The sequence below is a fragment of the Protopterus annectens genome, chromosome 9.part0 (genome assembly GCF_019279795.1).
Source record: "Protopterus annectens isolate FY-2018-M chromosome 9.part0, PAN1.0, whole genome shotgun sequence".
In the NCBI taxonomy this organism is placed as follows: Eukaryota; Metazoa; Chordata; order Ceratodontiformes; family Protopteridae; genus Protopterus; species Protopterus annectens.
The window spans coordinates 1,091,529,920-1,091,550,143 of NC_056743.1; the positions used below are offsets into that span (position 1 = coordinate 1,091,529,920).

The 20,224-nt window shown below is 42.8% G+C and overlaps 1 protein-coding gene across 3 annotated transcripts in view; it reads right to left on the bottom strand.

Annotated features, from left to right (window-relative positions):
* Positions 1 to 20,224, bottom strand: part of CALCOCO1 (calcium binding and coiled-coil domain 1) — a 1,510,704-nt gene that overhangs the window by 1,071,613 nt on the left and 418,867 nt on the right. For all 3 annotated transcript variants that reach the window (XM_044083933.1, XM_044083936.1, XM_044083935.1), the window contains exon 5: positions 783 to 941. In XM_044083933.1, the coding sequence (XP_043939868.1) occupies positions 783 to 941 (159 nt within the window). The remainder of the gene's footprint in view (positions 1 to 782; positions 942 to 20,224) is intronic.

Sequence of the window (20,224 nt, forward strand, 5' to 3'; positions counted from 1 at the left end):
TAAAATCCCTTACAAATGTCATAGTCAGTCAAGATGGTAAGGTCCTAAACAGTACACACACTTTGAATGTGCATCAGAATTACGACTTTTGTGGCCACAGGCCACATATTTTTAAACTCTGAATGTTTATCAGACATTTTAAAGAAAAGGCAGAAATTCTGAAAGAATATGGAAGTTTTTATTTTTTAAAATATTATGGGGTAAGGAAAATTACCAACAATGATAAAGCTTGAAAAATAAGTACTAAAATGTACTATAAGGAGACAGGATACCAGCGATGGTAAACACGGCTACTCTAAGAGCAAAGGATATTATTATAACTACAGATTTAACAGGCTAAGGTGAGGAAGAAATGATAAAGGTATAAATACTACAAAGATTACAGAAAAAAATGGCTAACTCACAAAAATTTTTAAGTCTCACTTGAGAGTTTCAAGACATATGCTAGGGCAGCAAACAAGATCTGAGATATGCAAGTTGACTCGGCATTATGGGTAAAGGGAGGATCACAAGAATTTAAGTATTCTACAATCTGGAAGAAGTGGCTGAGTCGGATCCAAGGATTGGATCTGAACCAAACAGTTGAGGAATGAATGAAAATGACACTGGATCAATTAATTTTCTTCAATTTGTTACTATACTTCAAATTTGATGTCACATGAATAAGAATGTGGAAGTGACAAATACATGTCAAGACATGCACATTGCATTTTCTACTTTATTTTTCAAGAATACCACGTCAGAAAGCATTATACATGTGACTGTTTAGGTACCACAACTACCTTATTTTTTGCCAGATGTATGGAATTATTTTCCTTTTCAACCTTCAGCAGTTCTTCACAATGCGTTAACTTATTCTGTAACTTTTCAAATGTCTTTTCAAGCTCCAATTTTTCATTCTGTAGGATGCAGTTCTGCCTTTTGCACTCTCCCAGCTGACCCTAAGATTTCCAACAAAAGAGTGAAGTCATACAGACAATACAATGACATTAAACAATTGCATGCTTTAAAATAAACGTATACAGTATATAGGAGAAATACTGTGTTTGCAGTTGTCAATCTCCATCACGTCTCAGTTACTACCTCAACATAAATGCTCCAACATTCCAAACTTCAAAGTTGGTGATAAAATCATAAAAGAACACCCATTTCTAATTATTTGGACTCTTTTCCTCCTTCCTCTACCACTATCAAACCCCTCATCTCCGAATGGCTCATCTGCTCCTTCTTACCGCCAGGCATCCTTGGGCCATGAAGAGCCAGGAGGATCATGGCCATCATGAGGTAGGCAGCTATGAGATTTTCTGTATGTTCCTACCTCTGTCACTGACCAGAAATGTATTGTGCTGTATCTTCTGTGTTGAACTTAATGTAACTGCATGTTTCTGCACACCCAAAATTTCTAAAAGGAGTGTCTGCACACAGCATGGCAGACTTTGCCCATGGGAACAGCCTCAGGGTCAATCACACTGGTCCCAAGGAATGTTTTTCTTATGTAAAGGAGAAGGGGAAACCTTGGTATTGTCGCTCCCATGTTTCCTCTTTCCCTCAATCTCTCTCATAGTTCCTTGTTTTTCTTTATCAAACCTCTGAAACTCAAACTTGGTCATCAGGCCTAACGTGGCTGAACCCAGGCAGGAATGCAAAGTACTTCCAAGTATTATGTGCATGATGACTAGAAGATGTCCATAAAGTTAAAAACCAGTACCACGATATTGCCAAACAAGGATTCCACAAACCAAAATGCCAGTAAGCAGTCCTCTTCTTTATTAATCCATAAATAGTGGAAAAGGGTACATTCAAGTTAACACTCAGATCACGAATAAACCAGTTTCAATACCAAGCACATCAGTGATGGACATATGCAGGAAATACCTTGCCCTGGCTGCACATACAAGATTAGGAAAAGACTGGGAAACGGTGTCGGATGCATTACTTCAGCATGTTTAAAAACAAGAAGGAACTCGTATGGCCATCTAAAGCTGGGGTCCCAAGTCAGAAGTTAAACAAGGTCACTACTGTGTTCCCATATTCCATTGCTATACTGGTAAACTGTCTCTCTCCAAAGAGATCACCACACTTTTCTTAAACCATTCAGTTTAACAAAATTCTCTTTTTTAATCTCCTCACTTAAAACGGATCAAAGAATGTAATTAGTACTTACCTAAAAATGTTTTTTTTTGTTATCCAGGAGCTGCAAGAAAGATGCACCTGTATGAGGAACTTACAGTAACAACAGATGATAGCATCCATTCATATCTTCAAAGTCAGTCAAAGCCCTTTATAAAGCAACATGGAAAATTAATTGGAAAAGGTCTTCTCAAGGCAAACATATAAGAAGATGCCACACCTGCTCTACGCTAATGGATTGCATCACAGATTAATCTCTACCATTAGTGCCAGATAGTAGTGACATACATCTTCTTAGAAACTACAGCAAACAAGCATGTTGATATCAGGCCTTACCAATTAAATCTAACTGTAAATACAGCTGCCTAATAATGCACATTATATTTCTTATACCTTATTGAAAATAATCTGCATTACTTGTTAATTTTCTCTGATAAGAACAAAAATCCACTCGAGTATAACATATTTGCAATAGAGTATTGGAGAGAAAAACTCAAAGACACATAAAAACAATACATAGTAATGATCTTATAAACAAGTCAAATTGGGATATATATAAAATCAGAATAAAAATGTTGACCAAGTAGTATACAAACAGTAAAAAGACAAACATAAACATAGTCTAATACATAGCTGAGTGACTTAAGGAATACACATATATCAAATTAAATATATTTTAGATGGACTGAATATTTCTTTAAATGAATGAGCTTGAATATAATACATATTCACATGAAACAAAAGTGATGTACTTACCATAACAAAAGATCCATGTTGTCCCATTTTCGCTCAGTTCAGCTATGGGTTGTTGCATTCAACCAGATCCTACCTCGCACTGAATCTGAAGCTCTTTGGTTCCAGGGTTCTGACTCCATGCTTACTCATAATTCCTTGAATTCCACCTCAGTATCTTTCCCTGTTAAGATAATGTACCCATATCTAGACTGATACCTGTGTATATCAATCATATAAACTTTAAGACTAACCTGAGGACTACAGTAGAAAAAAATGGTATGTTTATAAGAATAGGCAGTAAGGACTATTTACACAAGGTTAACCAGAGAGAACAAAGTCATCAGAAGTTCATTTATTACAATTTGGAAGGGGGCAGGAGGGAAGAGGTTGAACCAGATAAAAATCAGACAACGTGGATATTTCGCTTTGGTAACTGCATAATTTCCATATCCAATGTTGTCTATTTTCATCCAGTTCAACTACGGAATACATACTTAAGCATACAGACCTGGGTAGTATCAAGAAGGACATTCCTGAAGATGGTGGAATGTGATATAGATTGCTCATTGAGTTTGTAATGAATACAAAGATAAGAACTGTTGACCAAGTAGTAACTTGTGCAAACATCATCAGGTAGTAGTCTGCTGGCAAAGGCTGATGAAGTGGCCATTGACCTCGTGGAATGAACCTTAGGTATGGATTGTAGAGACAAGCCCTTTCTTGCTGTAAATGAGGGAAACAAACTCACATAATCATCTACACAGAGTGACCTTAGCCACTGCTTTGCCCAGTTTAGGTTTTGAGAATGCCACAAACAACTGATCTTATTTTCCTGAATGGTTTGGCCCTCTGAAAACAGAACCTAAGCTTGCATTGAACATCCAGTATATGTAGAATGTATTCACCCTTGTTTGAGAATCTAGGAAAAAAGACTGGTAGGTTTATTGACTGATTTAAATTAGTTTCAGATGTCATGTTAGGAAGGAAACATCATTAGTTCTTAAGGAGACTCTGTCCTTGAGAAAGACCAAATAGGGAGGCTTGCAGGAAAGTACTTACATCACAGAATTCCACTTGGCCGAAATAACTGCCACTAGAAAAATTGTTCTTCAAGAGAGAAACTTCAAATTGGCTGATACTGTCAGTTTGAAAGGTGGTTAAGTCAATGCCTGTAACATGATGGTAATGTCCCATGGAGGTACCTGGTCTCTGATAGGTAGCTGTAGGAAAAAGGTTCCCTTCAAGAAGCTCTTAGAGCATCTTAAAGAAGCTACAGAGTTATCAGACACTTGAGATAGCTGCCATTTGCACTTTTACAGTGGAGTAACTGAAGCCACTGAGGAAAACCTCAGCTAGGAATTCTAAAATGGAAGGAATAGGGCAAGAAGGGATCTAAATGCCTTGACATAGCCCAAATGGAGAAGGTCTACCATTTGCTACAGTATATTTTCATTGTGGTCTGTTTTTGAGAGGCTGATATGATGTGAACTACCAAAGCATGGAGCCTGGCATCTCTGGCCAATGTTAGAATTCAAGGAACCAGGTGGATAACTACATGGCTTTCTGGGTCAGAGGAGGTAGTCAAGATGGGTGGAATAGTAGGTATGGATAATGGCCCAGGATCCAAGGAGAATGAACTAGTAGGGGATAAGAAAGGAAACCACATTTGTCAAGGCCAGAAACGAGCACTGAGGATTACCTTGGCCTTGCACATTCTTGCTTTCTAAATGAACTTGTTTATCAAAGGCAAAGGGGAAGATGTATACAGGAGGCTTGACAGCCAACTGTGGACTAGAGCATCCCTCAATGACTGTGCCTGTGGAGGAATCGGAGCAAAGTAATGGCTGCTGTTGTTGTTTAGGTAGGATGCAAATAGGTCACAGCAATATTGGCCCAAGCGCTGAAAATCAGAAGTGTCATTGTTGGATTAAGGGACCAGTTGAAAGGCATTAAGATAGACCTGCTCAATTTATCTGCCAGTACATTGGATGACCTGGGATATGCTTTGCTATTAGAAAGCAGTTAGAAGACATTGCTCATTGCCAGACTCTCTTCTTGACACGGAGGTAGAAACATGTTTTTCCCTGTTTGTTGATGTACCAAACCACTTACACATTATCTGTCTGAACCAATATCATATCCTTGGGAAACAGGTCCTGAAAAGCCTGCAACACTAGGAGGACTGCCATCATCTCCAGGACATTGATGTGAAGGTTGCCCTTTGCATGTGACCAACTGCCTTGGACTGCCTTCCTTTCAAAATGCTGCCTGCACCCTAGAAGGGATGCATTTGTGGTCACTACTGCCAGGACATATTTCTGTCATTGAATGAGACATTTCACACCAGGATATGTGTTGCCTGCAAATTTGGGTGAGTCAAATCTTGGCACGAAGTAGATGATGTAGTTGGGACCACTGCACCACTAGGGCTCACTGAAGCACTACCATGTAAACTCTGGCTAATGGAGCCATGAGACTCGTGAAAGCCATTAGACCCAGTATGTGAATAGCCCTGCCATAGCAGAGGGGTGATGGAGAAAGTACAGTTGTGTACACTTAACATAAATGTAGATGTTCTAGTGTATTCACTGTTGCAGTCCTCACATTTGGGTTATCCCAGCCAGGGTAGCCCTTGGTCGGCTCGAATACCAGAGGCTTAGTATTTCTGCGTTGGTTGCTGTCGCTTCAGGACTGATGTCAGGTCGTTAGCAGTATAAAGTAAGGCAGCTGACACCATTATATCAATTTTTCTTGCCCTGTCAGGAGCCCCCAATTGGGAGCCAGGATATGGTGGAAGAACCCCACCAGTAGAAAGTAAATATCAAAAATTTCCTTGTAAGGAGAAAGAGACAGAAAGAAGAGGAAGATGGAGGGAAAGAAACCAGGACTGCAACAGTGAATACACTCGAACATCTACATTTATGGCAAGTGTACACAACTGTACTATGTTCTTTGTGTTTCACTGTTCCAGTCATCACATTTGGGTTGATTCCCAAAGCTGAGGAAAAGGGTGGAGGCATTCAAGGAGCCTAGGGGCTGGCTAGGATGCCCTGCAAGACTGCAGTGGCAAAGCCTGCCCTGGATTTGGAGAAGAAAGGCAAGTGGTAATGCTTGGTGAAAGTGTCAACAGATGTCCAGGTGGCAGCCTCCAGGATGCCCATGGTGGGGACTCCTCTGAGGAAAGCTGCAGAGGTGTAAGTTGCTCTGGTAGAGTGGGTCCTGACCCCCTTAGGGGGAGGCTTTCCATGTTGCTTGTAATAGGAATGGATGCAGTGTGCTATCCATTTGGAAATGGTTTGTTTGGAAATGGCTTTGCCCTCTGCCCCTGCAGCAAAGCTGACTAGTAATTGGTCAGACTTTCTGAATGATTTAGTCCTGTCTAGATATAATCTGAGCTGTCTGTGCACATCTAGAGAGTGCAGGATCCTTTCCCCCTTGTTTTGATGGGTAGAGAAAAAGGTAGGCAAATTAATGGATTGATTGAGAGCCACACCGCACACCACTTTGGGCATGAAGGATGGGTTAGTTCTGAGGGACAACCTGTCAGCATGGAAGATGATGAAGGGGTCTACAGCCATGAGTGCTTGCAGCTCAGAGAATCTCCTGGCTGAAGTGATGGCCAGAAGGAAAGCTGTCTTCCAGGAGAGAAAATTTAACTCTGCTGAAGATGCTGGTTCAAAGGGGGGCAGGGTGAGCTTTTCCAAAACAAAGTTAAGGTCCCAAGCTGGAGTAAGTGCTCTTCTGGGTGGCCTCAAGTTGCTAGCCCCAATTAGGAATTGTTTCATCAGAGGGTGTGAGAAAAGGGGGTGCTCAGTGTGGAAATGAGCAGAAATAACAGAGGCATGAATTTTAATAGAGGAAAAGGAGAGACCACTGTGTGGCAGGTCAGCTAGATAATCCGGGATGAGAGGTAGGGAGGGCTGTGCCATATCAGCTCCCTTAGCCTGAATCCAGGCGCAGAACCTTTTCCATTTGTCAGCATAAGACTTTCTGGTGCTAGGGTGTCTGTCTATTCTCATGTAAGACATCTAGAACATGTTTACTGAGGTTGGCAGATTGGTCAGTAGTCAGGGAATAAGCCAGGCTGCCAAACTGAGAGTCTGCAATTTGGAATGCATGAATTCTCCTTCCCTCTAGGTCCAGAGGGTTGAGGTCTGAGGGAGATGCCATGGTGGCAGTGGGGACAGGCTGCATGGCAGTGGGTACCAGTGCTGGCATGGCCAGTCTGGAGTAATCAGAACTGTCTTTGGTTTTTCCTCCCTTATTTTGATCATTACTCTGGTGATGAGAGGAAGTGGGGGAAATGCACAGACCAAGAGATTGACCCAGGGGAAGGATAGGGCATCCACTTTCCAAGCCATGCAGTGATGCTCCCTGGTGCAGAACTTGCTGAGCTGATGGTTGGTGTGGGAGGCAAAGAGGTCGAACTTCGGAGTGCCCCATTTCTGAGTTATTAGGTTGAAGGTTCTTTGGTCTAGCTGCCACTTGTGTCGGCCTTAAATGATTTCTGCTTAAGTGGTCTGCCACAGAGTTTAGAGAGCCTGGCAGGAATTGTGCTAACAGGTGGAGTTGCATGGCAGAGGCTGTGTGCCAAAGGGTCATGGCTAGCATGCATAGAAGGTAAGACTGAGTCTCTCCCTGCCTGTTGATATACCACATCACAGTGGTTTTGTCTGTTTTGATCAGGAGAGCCCCTGGGGAGAGAAGGGGCCTGAAGGCTGTCAATGCATGCTGGACAGCTAACATTGCTTTTTGGTTTATGTGCAGATGGATTTGCTGTGGGCTCCAATGGCCCTGTATGCACCTGCTGTCCAGGTGTGCACCCCAGGCACAGTCTGATGCATCTGTGGTGAGGGTCTGGGTAGCGGGGGGTTGTGAGAAAAGAAGTCCCTTGTTGTGGGAGCATGCTGTTGCCCACCAAAGAAAATCTTTCCTTAGGCAAGGTATCATTGGTATAAGAGTTTCCAGGACTTGAGAATGCTGACACCAAAGAAAGGCTTTTTAGGTACCACTGAAGTTTTCTCATATGCAGTCTGGCATATGGAATGAGTAGAATGCAAGATGCCATGAACCCCAGAGCTTGCAGGATTTTCCTTGCAGATAACTGGGGTCTGGGTGGCTAGTTGAGAGAAGTAGGCTGTCAGGTAAGTTAGCTTTTCTGGTGTAAGGAATGCCATCTGGGATGCTGTGTCCAGACTTGCGCCCAGGAAAATAATCCTTTGGGTGGGTACTAGTTTGGATTTCTTTTCATTGATAGTGTACCCCAGGAAGGTCAGTAGGGACTTTACAAAGGCCCAGTGCTTGAGTAGCTTTTCCTGACTGTCTGCCTGAATTAGGCAGTCATCTAAGTATGGGTAAATTTGGATATTCCTTTGTCTACAGAAGGCAATGGCAGGAGCCAGACATTTTGTGAAAACTCTGAGAGCAGAAGATAAGCCAAAGGGAAGTGCAGAGATCCTGCCCTGAAACTTACATATTTCCTGCATGATTCCCTGACAGGAATGTGGAGGTAGGCCTCTTTTAGGTCTATAGTGGCTAGCCAAGCATCCTTGCAGAGCATGGGTAGCAGTTGCTGGAGGGTGAGCAGTTTGAATTTTGGTATCACCAGGAAGGTGTTTAAAATGGATAGATCGAGGATGGGGTGCCAGGTGCCCTCTTTTCTGGATACCAGAAAAAGTCTGGAGTAGAAACCTTGGCCTATCTGTTCTGCAGGGATGTGCTCTATTGCCCTCATAGAGAGCAGGGAAAGGACTTGCTTTTTTGCCTCTGCCCACTGGTTTGGAGGAAAACCTGGGAATCATTTTGGGCTTGGAAGAGTGTGGAAAGAAAATTTGTATCCCTGGGACACTGTGTTGAGGACCCAGTTGCACTGGTAATAGTGGCCCAGGTGCTTGCGTGAAAGAAGAGTTTTCCTCCTAGGGACAAGTGCAGGTTGGCAGAGGAAGGGAGTGGGAGAGGGGAGTCATTGTGAGTTTGTACCATCAGGGGTGGCTTAGAACTCCCTGGTTTTGAAGTGGAGGAACTCCAATGCTTTGATGTCTGCATTCCCTGTGGCTGCTGTCTGGGGGGTCTGCTTCCCCAGGGTCTGGGCTGAACTGACCTGGTGGGAGAAGGAAAGGACCAGTGCTTGGAGGGGCAATGCCTGCTGAAGCTGGGTGGCTGGACCTGTAGGAAATCCTTAAATGTCTGCACAGATTAAGCTTTTTCTTCCATCTTTTTTAAGACCTCCTCTGCCTTGGTGCCAAATAAATTGTTTTTGTGCAAGGGTGCATCCAATATTTTTGATTTGACATGGTCTGCCAAGGGCTGTTCCTTAAGCCAAGCATGACTTCTAAGGACAGAACCAGACTGCTGCCCTGCAAGAAGCTTCTAGGGCATCAAAACCACAGTGTAAGGTGTGCTTAGTTACTTGACTTGCAGAATGCATTAACTCTTGTAACTCTTTAGATTCTGCACAAGCAGGAAAGGAAGACATTTTTTGTTTCAGGAGTTCCATGGTATGTTGTTGAAATTTTAGCATATGGAACTGACAATTTAGTGCTCTGATAGCAAGAATAGCAGAGCTGCATACTTTCTTACCCCAGCTGTCTAGTGCTCATGAATCCCTATCTGAGGGGGTGGGATTCTTAGCAGAGGTTGCTTTAATTCCTTTAGGCCCTTGGGAAAATTACCTCAGGGTCAGCAGTAGGATTTTTGCAAAGAAATTTATGTGAGTCAGGGACTCTGTAATACCTGTTAGGTTTCCTGGGAGCAGGAGGGAGGGTGTCAGGAGTCAAGCTGGATTCCAGGAAAACATCATCCACAACATCCAGGACGGGGGAATAGCCAGGGGTCTGTGCTGTGGAAGATCTAAGAATTCTCAGAGTCTCTTTTTAGACTGAGGGCAATCCTGACATTCCCATTGGAAATGCTCCCTTAAGGTATGAAGGGTTTCCCCAAAGGAAAAGTCCTCGGGTGGAGAGGCTGAAGGAATGGATTCCTCTGCATCAGAATCCTCATAGGCAGATAGGGTTGCATGTCTTCATATTCCGATGCATCAGAGTCATCAGACTCCTGTTCAGATAAAACTTCTAGGGACAGATCTCTTTTTCTTTTGGAAGGGGTAGCTTGGCTTCTCCTGATCAGCATGATAAGGTCTTCTGCCATTTTAAGCATTTGAGACTGAGGCAAGGAAGCAGGTGCCTGAGATTGGGTCGTAAGTTTCCTGGGTGTGGTTCCTGCCTTGGGCCTTAGAAACTCATCAGTTTTTGAAAGAATGGTAGACACGAAAAAAGTCGTTGGTTTGTTTCGAGAATCGGTAGCGCAAAGTACTTCCTCGGAAGCCAGTGTCTTCTCAGTGGCTCCGGACCCATCCAAGGTAGAGACAACTGCAGGATCCTTAGTAGAGGAAGAGCTTTGCAGCTTTGCGGCATACCGGACTCTGAAAGGGTTTTAGTAGCAGCCTGCAAATCCACAGAAGCGGGCATCAGGGACTGCGAAAACTCCTCACTGAGGATCTGAGAACTGACGACTAGCTTAACGGAAGTGTCGTCGGCAGATATGGACCTGTGCAGTCTGTCTCTGTCTTTATCCTTATTTTTTTTGGAAGATCTGCTGTTGAATGGCTTACCAAAGCCATACTGGAATTAGAGGACTGTAAGTGAAAATATCTAGCTACAATAAGGCTCCAACAACGTATAGTTCTGGCATTAAACAAAGCACAAAAGTGACAGCAAGGGACATCGTTGTCTGGGCCTAAGCAAGTGACGTAGTAAAAATGAAAGTCTCGGTGTGGTATTTGCTTTCCACAGGCGAGACAATTGTTAACTTTTTCTGACATCGGTTAGAGTAAGAAGAAAGGATCCCCAACGGGGTACTTAACTTTAGAAGACTTCAGCTTCAATTCGAAAGATGAAATTCAGGTAGTGGCCGACTGGCACTCATGCGACCTGCTTCTGCTTCAGGCTCCTTGGCAAGAAAGACTGATGTAATGGTGTTGGCTGCCTTACTTTATACTACTGACAACCTGGCATCAGTCCTGTAGTGACAGCAACCGACACAGAAATACTAAGCCTCTGGTATTCCGGTAGGCCGAGGGCTACCCTGGCAGGGATAACCCAAATGTAAGGACTGCAACAGTGAAACACAAAGAACATCTTGAGTGGCTGTGAGGTGCAGGACAAGCACCTTGGAGACTGGAAGCCTGGCAATATGCAAACTTTTGTCCAGGTGGCACTTGATGAATTCTAACAGATGAGTAGGAGTAAACTGACTTTTGTTTGCATTGACTGTAATCCTCAGATGGAGCAAAAGGTCCCAATGTTCTGACAACAGGTCACTGGAGGTAATGGTTAAAAGCCAATAATAGACATATGGGAAAACATGGATCCCTAGCAGGTGAAGATGCTCTGCTACCACTGCCACCGTCTTGGTGAACACCCTAGGGACTGTGGTGCACCCGAATGGCACGGCTCTGGTTGCTAATGATTGGCTCCCAGCCATAAACATACAAATCTCCTCAAAAGTTTCTTTATATTCAAATGATAGCAACATCCTTGAGATCCATGGACCACATCTGGCCATCTTTCCTCAGCAGAGGAAAAATGGACTGAAGTATGACCATCCAGAACTTTGTCTGTTTTACATACTGTTTTAAATAGCTTAGATCCAGGATGGGTCTGAGATCCCCAGTTTTCTTGGGTACTAAAAAGAACCTCAAGTAGACTCAGGATTGTAGATGGTCTTTGGGGACTGCTTGGATGACACTTCTTTCTAACAGCTTGGAAATTTATGCTGCTGCAAGTTCTCATTTACTGGATGGAATGTAAGGAACTTTCTTCTTCTTCTTGATAGGAGGAAGGAAAATTGTATGGAGTAGTCTCTAGAAATTATGTTTAGCACCCAAGAATCTGTAATGATGCTTTGCCAGGCTTATGGATGTGGGGATAAGCATCTCCTGACTGGCTCCACATTGCAGCAATTATGCATCCCTTCAGGGGGTGCTGGAAGGATTTTTTGATAATTAGACTGTGAAGGTCCTGGTTATGGGTTTCTCCTCAGCCTCTACAGTGATGTCCAATGGTATCTCCTCCTCTTTCATGAGGAAGTCTATCACCAGAAGCGTCTTGTTAAGAACTCTGTGACTTTCAGAACCACATCTTCTTTCCCACCTGCTGATTACTAGAATGGGTTCTGTGAGGTGTGGAGAAGTCTATCCCTGCTTCAAATAAAGTATTACCATCCTGTTTACCCTGATCAGTTCTTCTTTCAATTTAGGTCCAAATAAGGTGGACCCATCAAAAGGGGCATTAATGAAGGACATCTTAAAGATTTCTGCAAACAAATACAAACATATCCAGTTGCTGACAGGTAGTAATGCCAGTGCCTGCTATTCTGGCTTTGCCATCAGATGGTTAACAAAGCAGTTACATGGCTATGCTGGAAGTAAAGTAGAGGGGAGAAACCAGGGAGTGCACCATCTTCTGAATATCTGCGGGCAGGATACCCATGACAGACTTGGAAATCTTGCTCGGGTCTCTCTCAAATATGGTAACGTGGGCTAAATAATTCAGCACTCTAAGAGTAAAAGCTGCTGAAGCACATGTCCATTTCCCAAAATGATCCATAGCCCTAGACTTCCTGTTTGTAGAATGAACCAAGGAACTCTCTTCCAGTTACTTGTTCTTTGTGGCTACCACTATCATCATCGCATCCACAGGTGAGACTTTGCTCCACTGTTTCCAGTCTTTGGGTGCTGTTAGAATCCCATGAGTTTTCTTAAGGATGGGTTCCACCATGGCAGGTTCTCTCTATGTCCACTGACCCAACAAATCAATGAGTGAGTTAATGGGTGGTACTATTCAGCATGCAGATGAGCCAGAACAAAAGACTTCCAGGAACACAGACTCATCTGGAGAAGGATTATCCATGGACCATCCCCCTATCTGCTTCATCAATTTGAGGATCTCACCAAAAGTGACATTTTCAGAGGGTGCAGGGGAGCATTCACCTTCATCCAAGTTTGTGTCTTCTGTGAAATACTCTGGAAAAGAGTGCAAGTGCTTCCGTTTGAGCTGGTTCTGGGAGGGGGGTTAGAAGGCTCTGAATCAGACTGGGAGCTAATGTAGAATGCAGTCTGGTAAGCCTGTGCTGTGAAACTGACTGTCCCTCTCTGAGAGGAAGATGGGAAGCAGAGGCTGTTTCTTGCTAGGGTCTGGATGGAACCAAACTGAATGGATGTGCCTTCTCCCTTGGCACTAAAAGGACCAGCTTAAAACTTCGAAGGCTGAGGATGCTATTGGCTCTGTCACAGCCCTCTTGTCCCCAGGCAGAAAGGACACGTTGGAACCAAGAGGTCTAGACCCCTACGCCAAGCTCTGCACACAGCTATCAAGAGCCAAGACACCAAGGGAAAGAGAAGGCTCCAACAACTTCAGTGCTGAACCATCCCTGGAGACATGGCATCAAAGTTTCGGCTTCAAATATCTTCTGGATTCAAACATATTGAGCTGAAAAAGGAATGCAGCCTGTCAGACACAAAGTCACTTGTACTGTTGGCTCTAGCACACATCGGATCTGATATAGCCATGGAGTGGACAGGGGCTGGACAAGGAAAAGGAGGAGGGGTATTTGGCACATTCCCAGAAGATGATACTGAGACACCCTTGAGCTGAAACTCCATTCTGAGAAACTTCCTCATCATCCTGTTGGCATCTTATTTAGTCAGGCTTCTGGATGACCAAGTCAACACTGCCACCGAAGATGGTTTCAAGTACTTTTGTTCTCGGAGGATCAGCGAGTGTAGAGGTCTGGTGAGAACCAGGACCAAGGAAGTGATGGACAGATTTGAGGAACTGCCATCTCCAAACATCACAGTACCATGGAATCCAAACTGGACAATAGAGTCAGATCCCGGAAGCACTAACGGGGCTTCTCAAGAGTTTTATTTCTCCTTTTCCTTCACTTTCTCCTTGTCTTTGTCTTTTTGCCTATCTTTTTCTTTCTCAACCTTCTTCTTGTCCTTGGGCTTCTTCTCTTTGCTTGTGGGACAAGAAGCAGTGGAGGAACTGGAAGGTACGGCAAAACCTGTCTGAGGAGGAAGGAAACCTTTCATAGTCAATTTCTACCTCCTAGTTCGAAGAACTTCGGAACTGAATGAAAAGCAGGCCTGACACCATGTGTCAAGATGGGCAGCACACAAACAATAAACACACAAGGAGTGTGGATCCTTGAGGTGGAGCTTGCAACCACACTCCATGCATTTTTTTAAGCCTTGTCTGTCAGTCATTACCAGAAACTATAGGAAACACACACACACACACACAGTCAAAATTTAGAAGTAATAAATTCCTATGTAAACTACTACTACCCTAATTATAATAAGCAATCTACTAAACTACTACTATGCTAACTACTACTACTACTACTACACACACACACACACACACACACACACACACACACACACACACACACACACACACACACACACACACACACATATTTTTACTGAAACAGATTATCAAACACCTGGAACATCACAATTTCACTCTGGGAAATGAACCACTTGTCCACCAACATACAAAAAACAAACCAAAGCAAATAAACCCCACACCCTTCTAACTAAATATACCAACTCCGAGATTGCACTATAGAGGAGAAAAGGGGAAGGTTCACCATGGTGGCCCAGTGGTTCATTTCCCAAAGTGAAATTGCGATGTTCTGGGTGTTCGATAACATGCCATTTCAGCAAAGTTGTCTCGACACTGTGAATTTTGAATAAGTGTTTTTTTGACAATATAAAGTAGATCCACACACACATACATATCACAAATTACATCATTCTACATAACTATACATAATTATCTAAGAAAACACTAAAAAATTACAGTATTAAACAAAGAACTCAGCATACACTCTACAACTAACCTATTCTACCTGACACTACATATTATTTATTTTATTCATTTATTTACTGCATTTGTTTAAAGAGAAAGCCCACTGAGCATAAAAGAGCCCATTTTCAGTGTATGCCCGGGGAGAAAAGCTCCGATAAGAACATAGACACAGAAAATATTAAACAATAACTGTTACAAAAGTGGATGCAGTGTTAACAGACAGTGATTACAGTAATACATACAGAACATATACATAAAAGCAGGAATTTTCTTGGTTGCCAGATTAATTCAACCAGAGAGGTATAAACAGAGACATATTAATCAGCATTACTGTACCAGTATAAACAAGTGATAAAAAAATAATAATTATGGAGAAAATATCATCAGTCAGCAGTAGCAAAAAGCATAGGAGTTTAGCTATCGTATAAGAAGGAGGACACGGTTAGGTTATAGAGCAGGTACATAGCCAGGAAGAGTTGAATGATTTTTCAGTATATTTGAAGGTGGTGGTGCTCCCTGTGCTTCTTATAGAAGGTGGAAGTGAGTTCCATACTTTGGCGACATTGAAGGAACAGAGAAGTTGACCAGCAGGTAAGGTGGCCTTTTCTACTTTTAAGTAGATAGTTTTCAGCTCTTACTTGCCTGCTGGGTTGGTACTGGGTGAGTGGTGTTGAGAGAGCAGGACAGACTGTGGGTCTGTAGATTATTTTGTGTGCTGTAGTAAGTTGGGTGAATGAGAGATGGTGGGGGAGTTCCAGCCAGCCTAATTGTTTCAGTGAGTTACAGTGGTGGGATGAGAATTAGGCCTTATAATGAACTCTAAACTGCTACAAAATTAGCTACAGAGAAATGTTTTTCTCTTCATAGAGGGGGGAGGAGGATAGCTAATGGTAAGATTAGCAAGCAGAACATCACAAAAGGATATAGAAAGTTTGAGCCCTCAATGACATGACCAAAATCTTCATGTGACAAATGACATCTGAAGTACTGAGGTGGAGTTCAGGGAATTATGGGTAGGGGTGGAGTCAGGGCCTTGCAGCCAAACAGCTTCAGAGTCGGTGTTGAGGTTGGATCCAGTCAGATCTGACAACCCATAGCTGAATCAGATGAAAATATACAATGTATCAGATATAACAGTGTAATATGAACACAAATTATACACATATGTACATAGATATTACAATGTAATAGGAACACATGAAATATTTACGTGCCCTAACATGCACAAACACACACAATTTATAACACAGTTGACAGGTAAAATGTTCAGAACAAAAAGAAAAATGTAGTAGAAAGTAAATATCTTGATCTTACTGATCACCTTCTTCTTCTTCCTTCATACCTAACTTGCTATAAATAAATGAAATACAGTCAGTAAGCCATCTGGCTAAAGTTACTTTGGCAACTGGTTTCCTCAATTTGACTTTTGTAAATGAAACAAACAATTAGTCAGATTTTCTGATGTCTTTTGTTCTCTGTAGGTAGAAATGTAATTGTCTATCTATAGACATCTGATAAATGTAATATGTATTCACCTTTGTTAGTAAATTTATCAAAGAATACTTGCAAGTCAATGGATTGATTGATGTTAGATTCTGACACCACCTTAGGAAGAAAGGAAACTTTAGTCTGCAGTGTATCTCTACCTTTGTGAAAAATCAAATATGGTGATTTAAAGGACAACACTTGAATCTCAGAAATTTGTCTGGCAGAGGTAATAGCTAACCAGAAAGATGGTCTTCCAAGAAAGATATTTAAGGTCATAAGTTGCTGACGATTCAAAGTGGGATTTAGTAACAGCCTACAGTACCAGATTCAGGTCCCATGGAGGAGTAGGATCTCTAAAGGAAGGCCTTAGAAGAACAGTGTCTTTCAAGAAGGCTTTGCTTAATTTATGAGAGGCAACAGAGGAGCTATCAAAACCAACATGAAAATTTGATATGGCTGCTAACTGAACTTTAAAGGTTGATGAACTAGGTCCTTCTTTAAAGAGATGGGACAAAAATTCAAGGATGCGGTGTGTGGGGGCTGTAGAAAGGTTCAATATTATTTAGATGAGGCCAGTGAACAAACATCTTTCATTTGTTGGCATAGAGCTTCCTGGTAGAAGGATTATGGGAAGTCATTTGCTGGAATTGAGCTTCCTGGTAGAAGGCTTATGGGAAGATAAAAGTATTTGATGAACAGGTGAAGACAGTATATGATGCCTGGTTATTAATGGAACTGGAGAAGCCAGGCAGTCATTCTAAGGTTGGTTATGTTTGGATGAATCACGCCTGTTGGGGAGACAGGAGGTCTGGAGTCAGATACAAAATCCAAGGCTGGAGAAGCAAGTGAGGAGAAAGGAAGGGGAACTAACTTTGTCAAGGCCAATAAGGTGCAATGCAGATGACTTTGCTGTTCCAACAGAGCAGCTTTCTGAAGGAATTTTGGAGTCAGCGGCATGGGTGGAAAGGCGTAGAACAGACCAGGGAGGACAGTCATGAAGTACAGCATCCCTTGGTGATTCCCCCTGGTGGGGGGATTAGGGCAAAGTAGCTGCTGCATTTGTTGTTTAGGGTGGAAGCAAAAAGATCATAGCAAAGCTGGCCCCAGGACACAAAATCGATTATGTGACATTGTTGTCGAGGGACCATTTATGAGGTAGAAGAATGCACCTGCTCAGTTTGTCTTCTGTCACACTGAACTTCCCTGTAATGTGCATTGCTATGAGAAAGTGGTTGGATGAGATCACCAATTGCCACACACTGACTGCTTCTCAACTCAAGGGGTAAGATGTGGTTCCTCCTTGTTTGTTGAGGTACCAGACTTCTAACATGTTACCTGTTTGCATTGCAATCATCCCCAAAGGGAGAGTATCCTGGAAGGCTTGCAATGCTAAAAGCACTGCTCTCATCTCTACGATCTGCAAGTTGGCCTCTTTGGGGCACCAAGTGCCGTGGACTGTTCTCCTCAGAAAATGCCCCACACACCCACCTCAGTTGGAAAGCATCCATGGTCACTATGGCCTTGAGCTGTAGGGAATGATTGGACAAGCCTTATAGAACCTGATCTGATTGAACCCACCACCTGAGATCTCTCCTGCATGTATGCTTGATTCATATCTGAGTTGACATGAGTTGGGAAAAGAATAGGCCATTGAGTTGTTAGCATCCATTGGAGAAGCCTCATATATAACCTGGATAAAAGTACCAGTGTTATGGCTGCTGCCATTGACCCTAGAGAGCTTAAAGGACCAGGCGGACTAAAATCTTGCTACTGCATATTATCTTTGTAACCTGTGATCTTATGGAGGGGGTACTGAGGCTATGGTTTTGTTTGCATTGAGAATTGCTCCTATAAATTCTAGATTCTGTGTTGGTTCCAGATGGGACTTTTCATAATTTATGTTTATCCCCAGAAGACAGCAAAGCAAGAAGACCTGGTCTTTTGCCTTTATCAATTGTCGGAGTGGAAGTGAGCCAGTTGTCTAGATATGGAAGCACCCAGAATCCTTGCATTCTCAAGTGAGCTGCTACTACTGACATGCACTTGGTAAACACCCTGGGGGCTGTGATGAGTCCAAAGGGCAAAACTCTGAACTGGTAATGACTTGATCCTAGCAGGAAGTGTAAATACCTTTTGGCTTGCCTGTTCATCTTTATATGACAGTATGCATCCTGACCGTCTATCAATCACATCCAGTCATCCTTGCCCAGAAATGGAAGAATGTACTGAAACGTGACTGACCGAAACTTGGTTCACTAAACTGACATGTTTAAGTTGCTGAGCTCCAAAACTGGTCTCCAAGTCCCCCGTTTTCATTGGCACTAAAAAGAACCTTGAGTAAGTCCTAGACTCTATCTGGTCTGGTGGGATGCCTTGGATGACTCTTTTTTTCTAGCAGCTTTTGAATTTAGATTGCTGCTTCTTCCCTCTGATTGGGTGGAACATTGGGGATTTTTCTTGAGTTTGGAGGAGGAAGTGATAAGTGAATTATATAACCCCTGGAAATAATTCTCTACACCCAAGTATCTTTCTTTATATATAGCCAGGCTCTCTGATGCACTGATAGTCGACCCCTGATTGCCTCCAGAGGTGGAAAATTGGGCCTCCTTTAGGAGCACTGGTATGGTTCATTAGTGAAAGAATCTCTGGACCCCTGGTTTTGTGGGCCAGCACTGCAGCATGGTTGCTGTCATCCATTAGAGCTCCCTTCTCTGCCTCTGGGGGAACTTCCTCCACTTGTGTCCTGGATTGGATCATGAGACTTCTTGAACCACATCTGGTCTACAGAGGTATCAGAAGAAGAAATCAAAATTCCCTGTGTGGAAGCCTAAGCTCTTGGTACCGGCTGTTCCTGTGGAAGGACTTGGTAAGGCCCTGAGCCCAGTGACATCAAGTTTGCAGATTTGGGATCTGAGAAAGGAAGATCCTTCCATTACATCAAGGCAGAGAAAACTCTCTTCACAGCCTCAAAGACAGATCACTCTGAAGAAAGGGAAGACCTTGGATCCGAAAAGGCCAGCTTTTGGACTGCAGCCTTCCCCTGCTTCAGGGGCAAAATCCCTGAGGTGGAAGCTAGAGCTGAGCTATCCAGTGCCAAGGCTCTGATGCACAGAGATGGCTCCAAAAGTTTCAGAGTCAACTGCAACTCCTTGGACCTGACAGCTAGGCTTTGGCTCCAAGAGGTGTCTGGATCCAACAGGATCGAAGCACTCAGAGAAAGCTTTGGATCTGATGATAAAACAATCCTTGGATCCAAGTCAGAAGGATGTGGACAGCTAGGATCTTGGGACTCTCAGACAGCTAACGAAATCAGAGGAATAAAATGGGGAAGGTAAAATAACAGAAGTTGAAGTTGAAGGGCAGCAACAGTTGGATCTGACTTAGATAGTGTTGGATCCGAGAAGAACAGGTCAGATAATTCTGGTCTCCTTGGATCCAAAGAAATTGGAGCAGACATTTTCAGCTTCAGATCCAAGGGTGAAGTCAGATTTTTGTGAGACCTCTTCTTTGAGGACTTCGAAGCAGAGGACAAAGAAGGCTTTGGAAATGAGGATTTTTTTTAGTCATGATCTTTGGAGATATCTCTCCAGATATAGCCTCTCCAAACGATGAAGGCAAAAGGCCTTTAAGAATCAGTTTATTATTGCTTTCAACTAATGTCCTGGAGTTAAACCTGTTGCAAACAGTACAATGTTCTTGTAAGTGAAGCTGTCATAAGCAGTATACACATAAAGTGTGGGCATGTGGGCATCTGATAAAGGGAGCTTATGCCCACACTTAGTACATTTTTTAAAGCTTGCTGGAGCTTTATCCGCCATACTATCATGCCAACAAAAATCAAGAAAGGGAAAAAATGTAACTATTTCTACTACTTTTTTTTTTACCTGTTTTCTTTTTAAACAGAGACAGACACAAATAAATGGCAAAGAACAGCTACCAACAGTGGTATTAGAGAAACTATATAAAATGTAATATTAAGGAAAAGATACTAACAA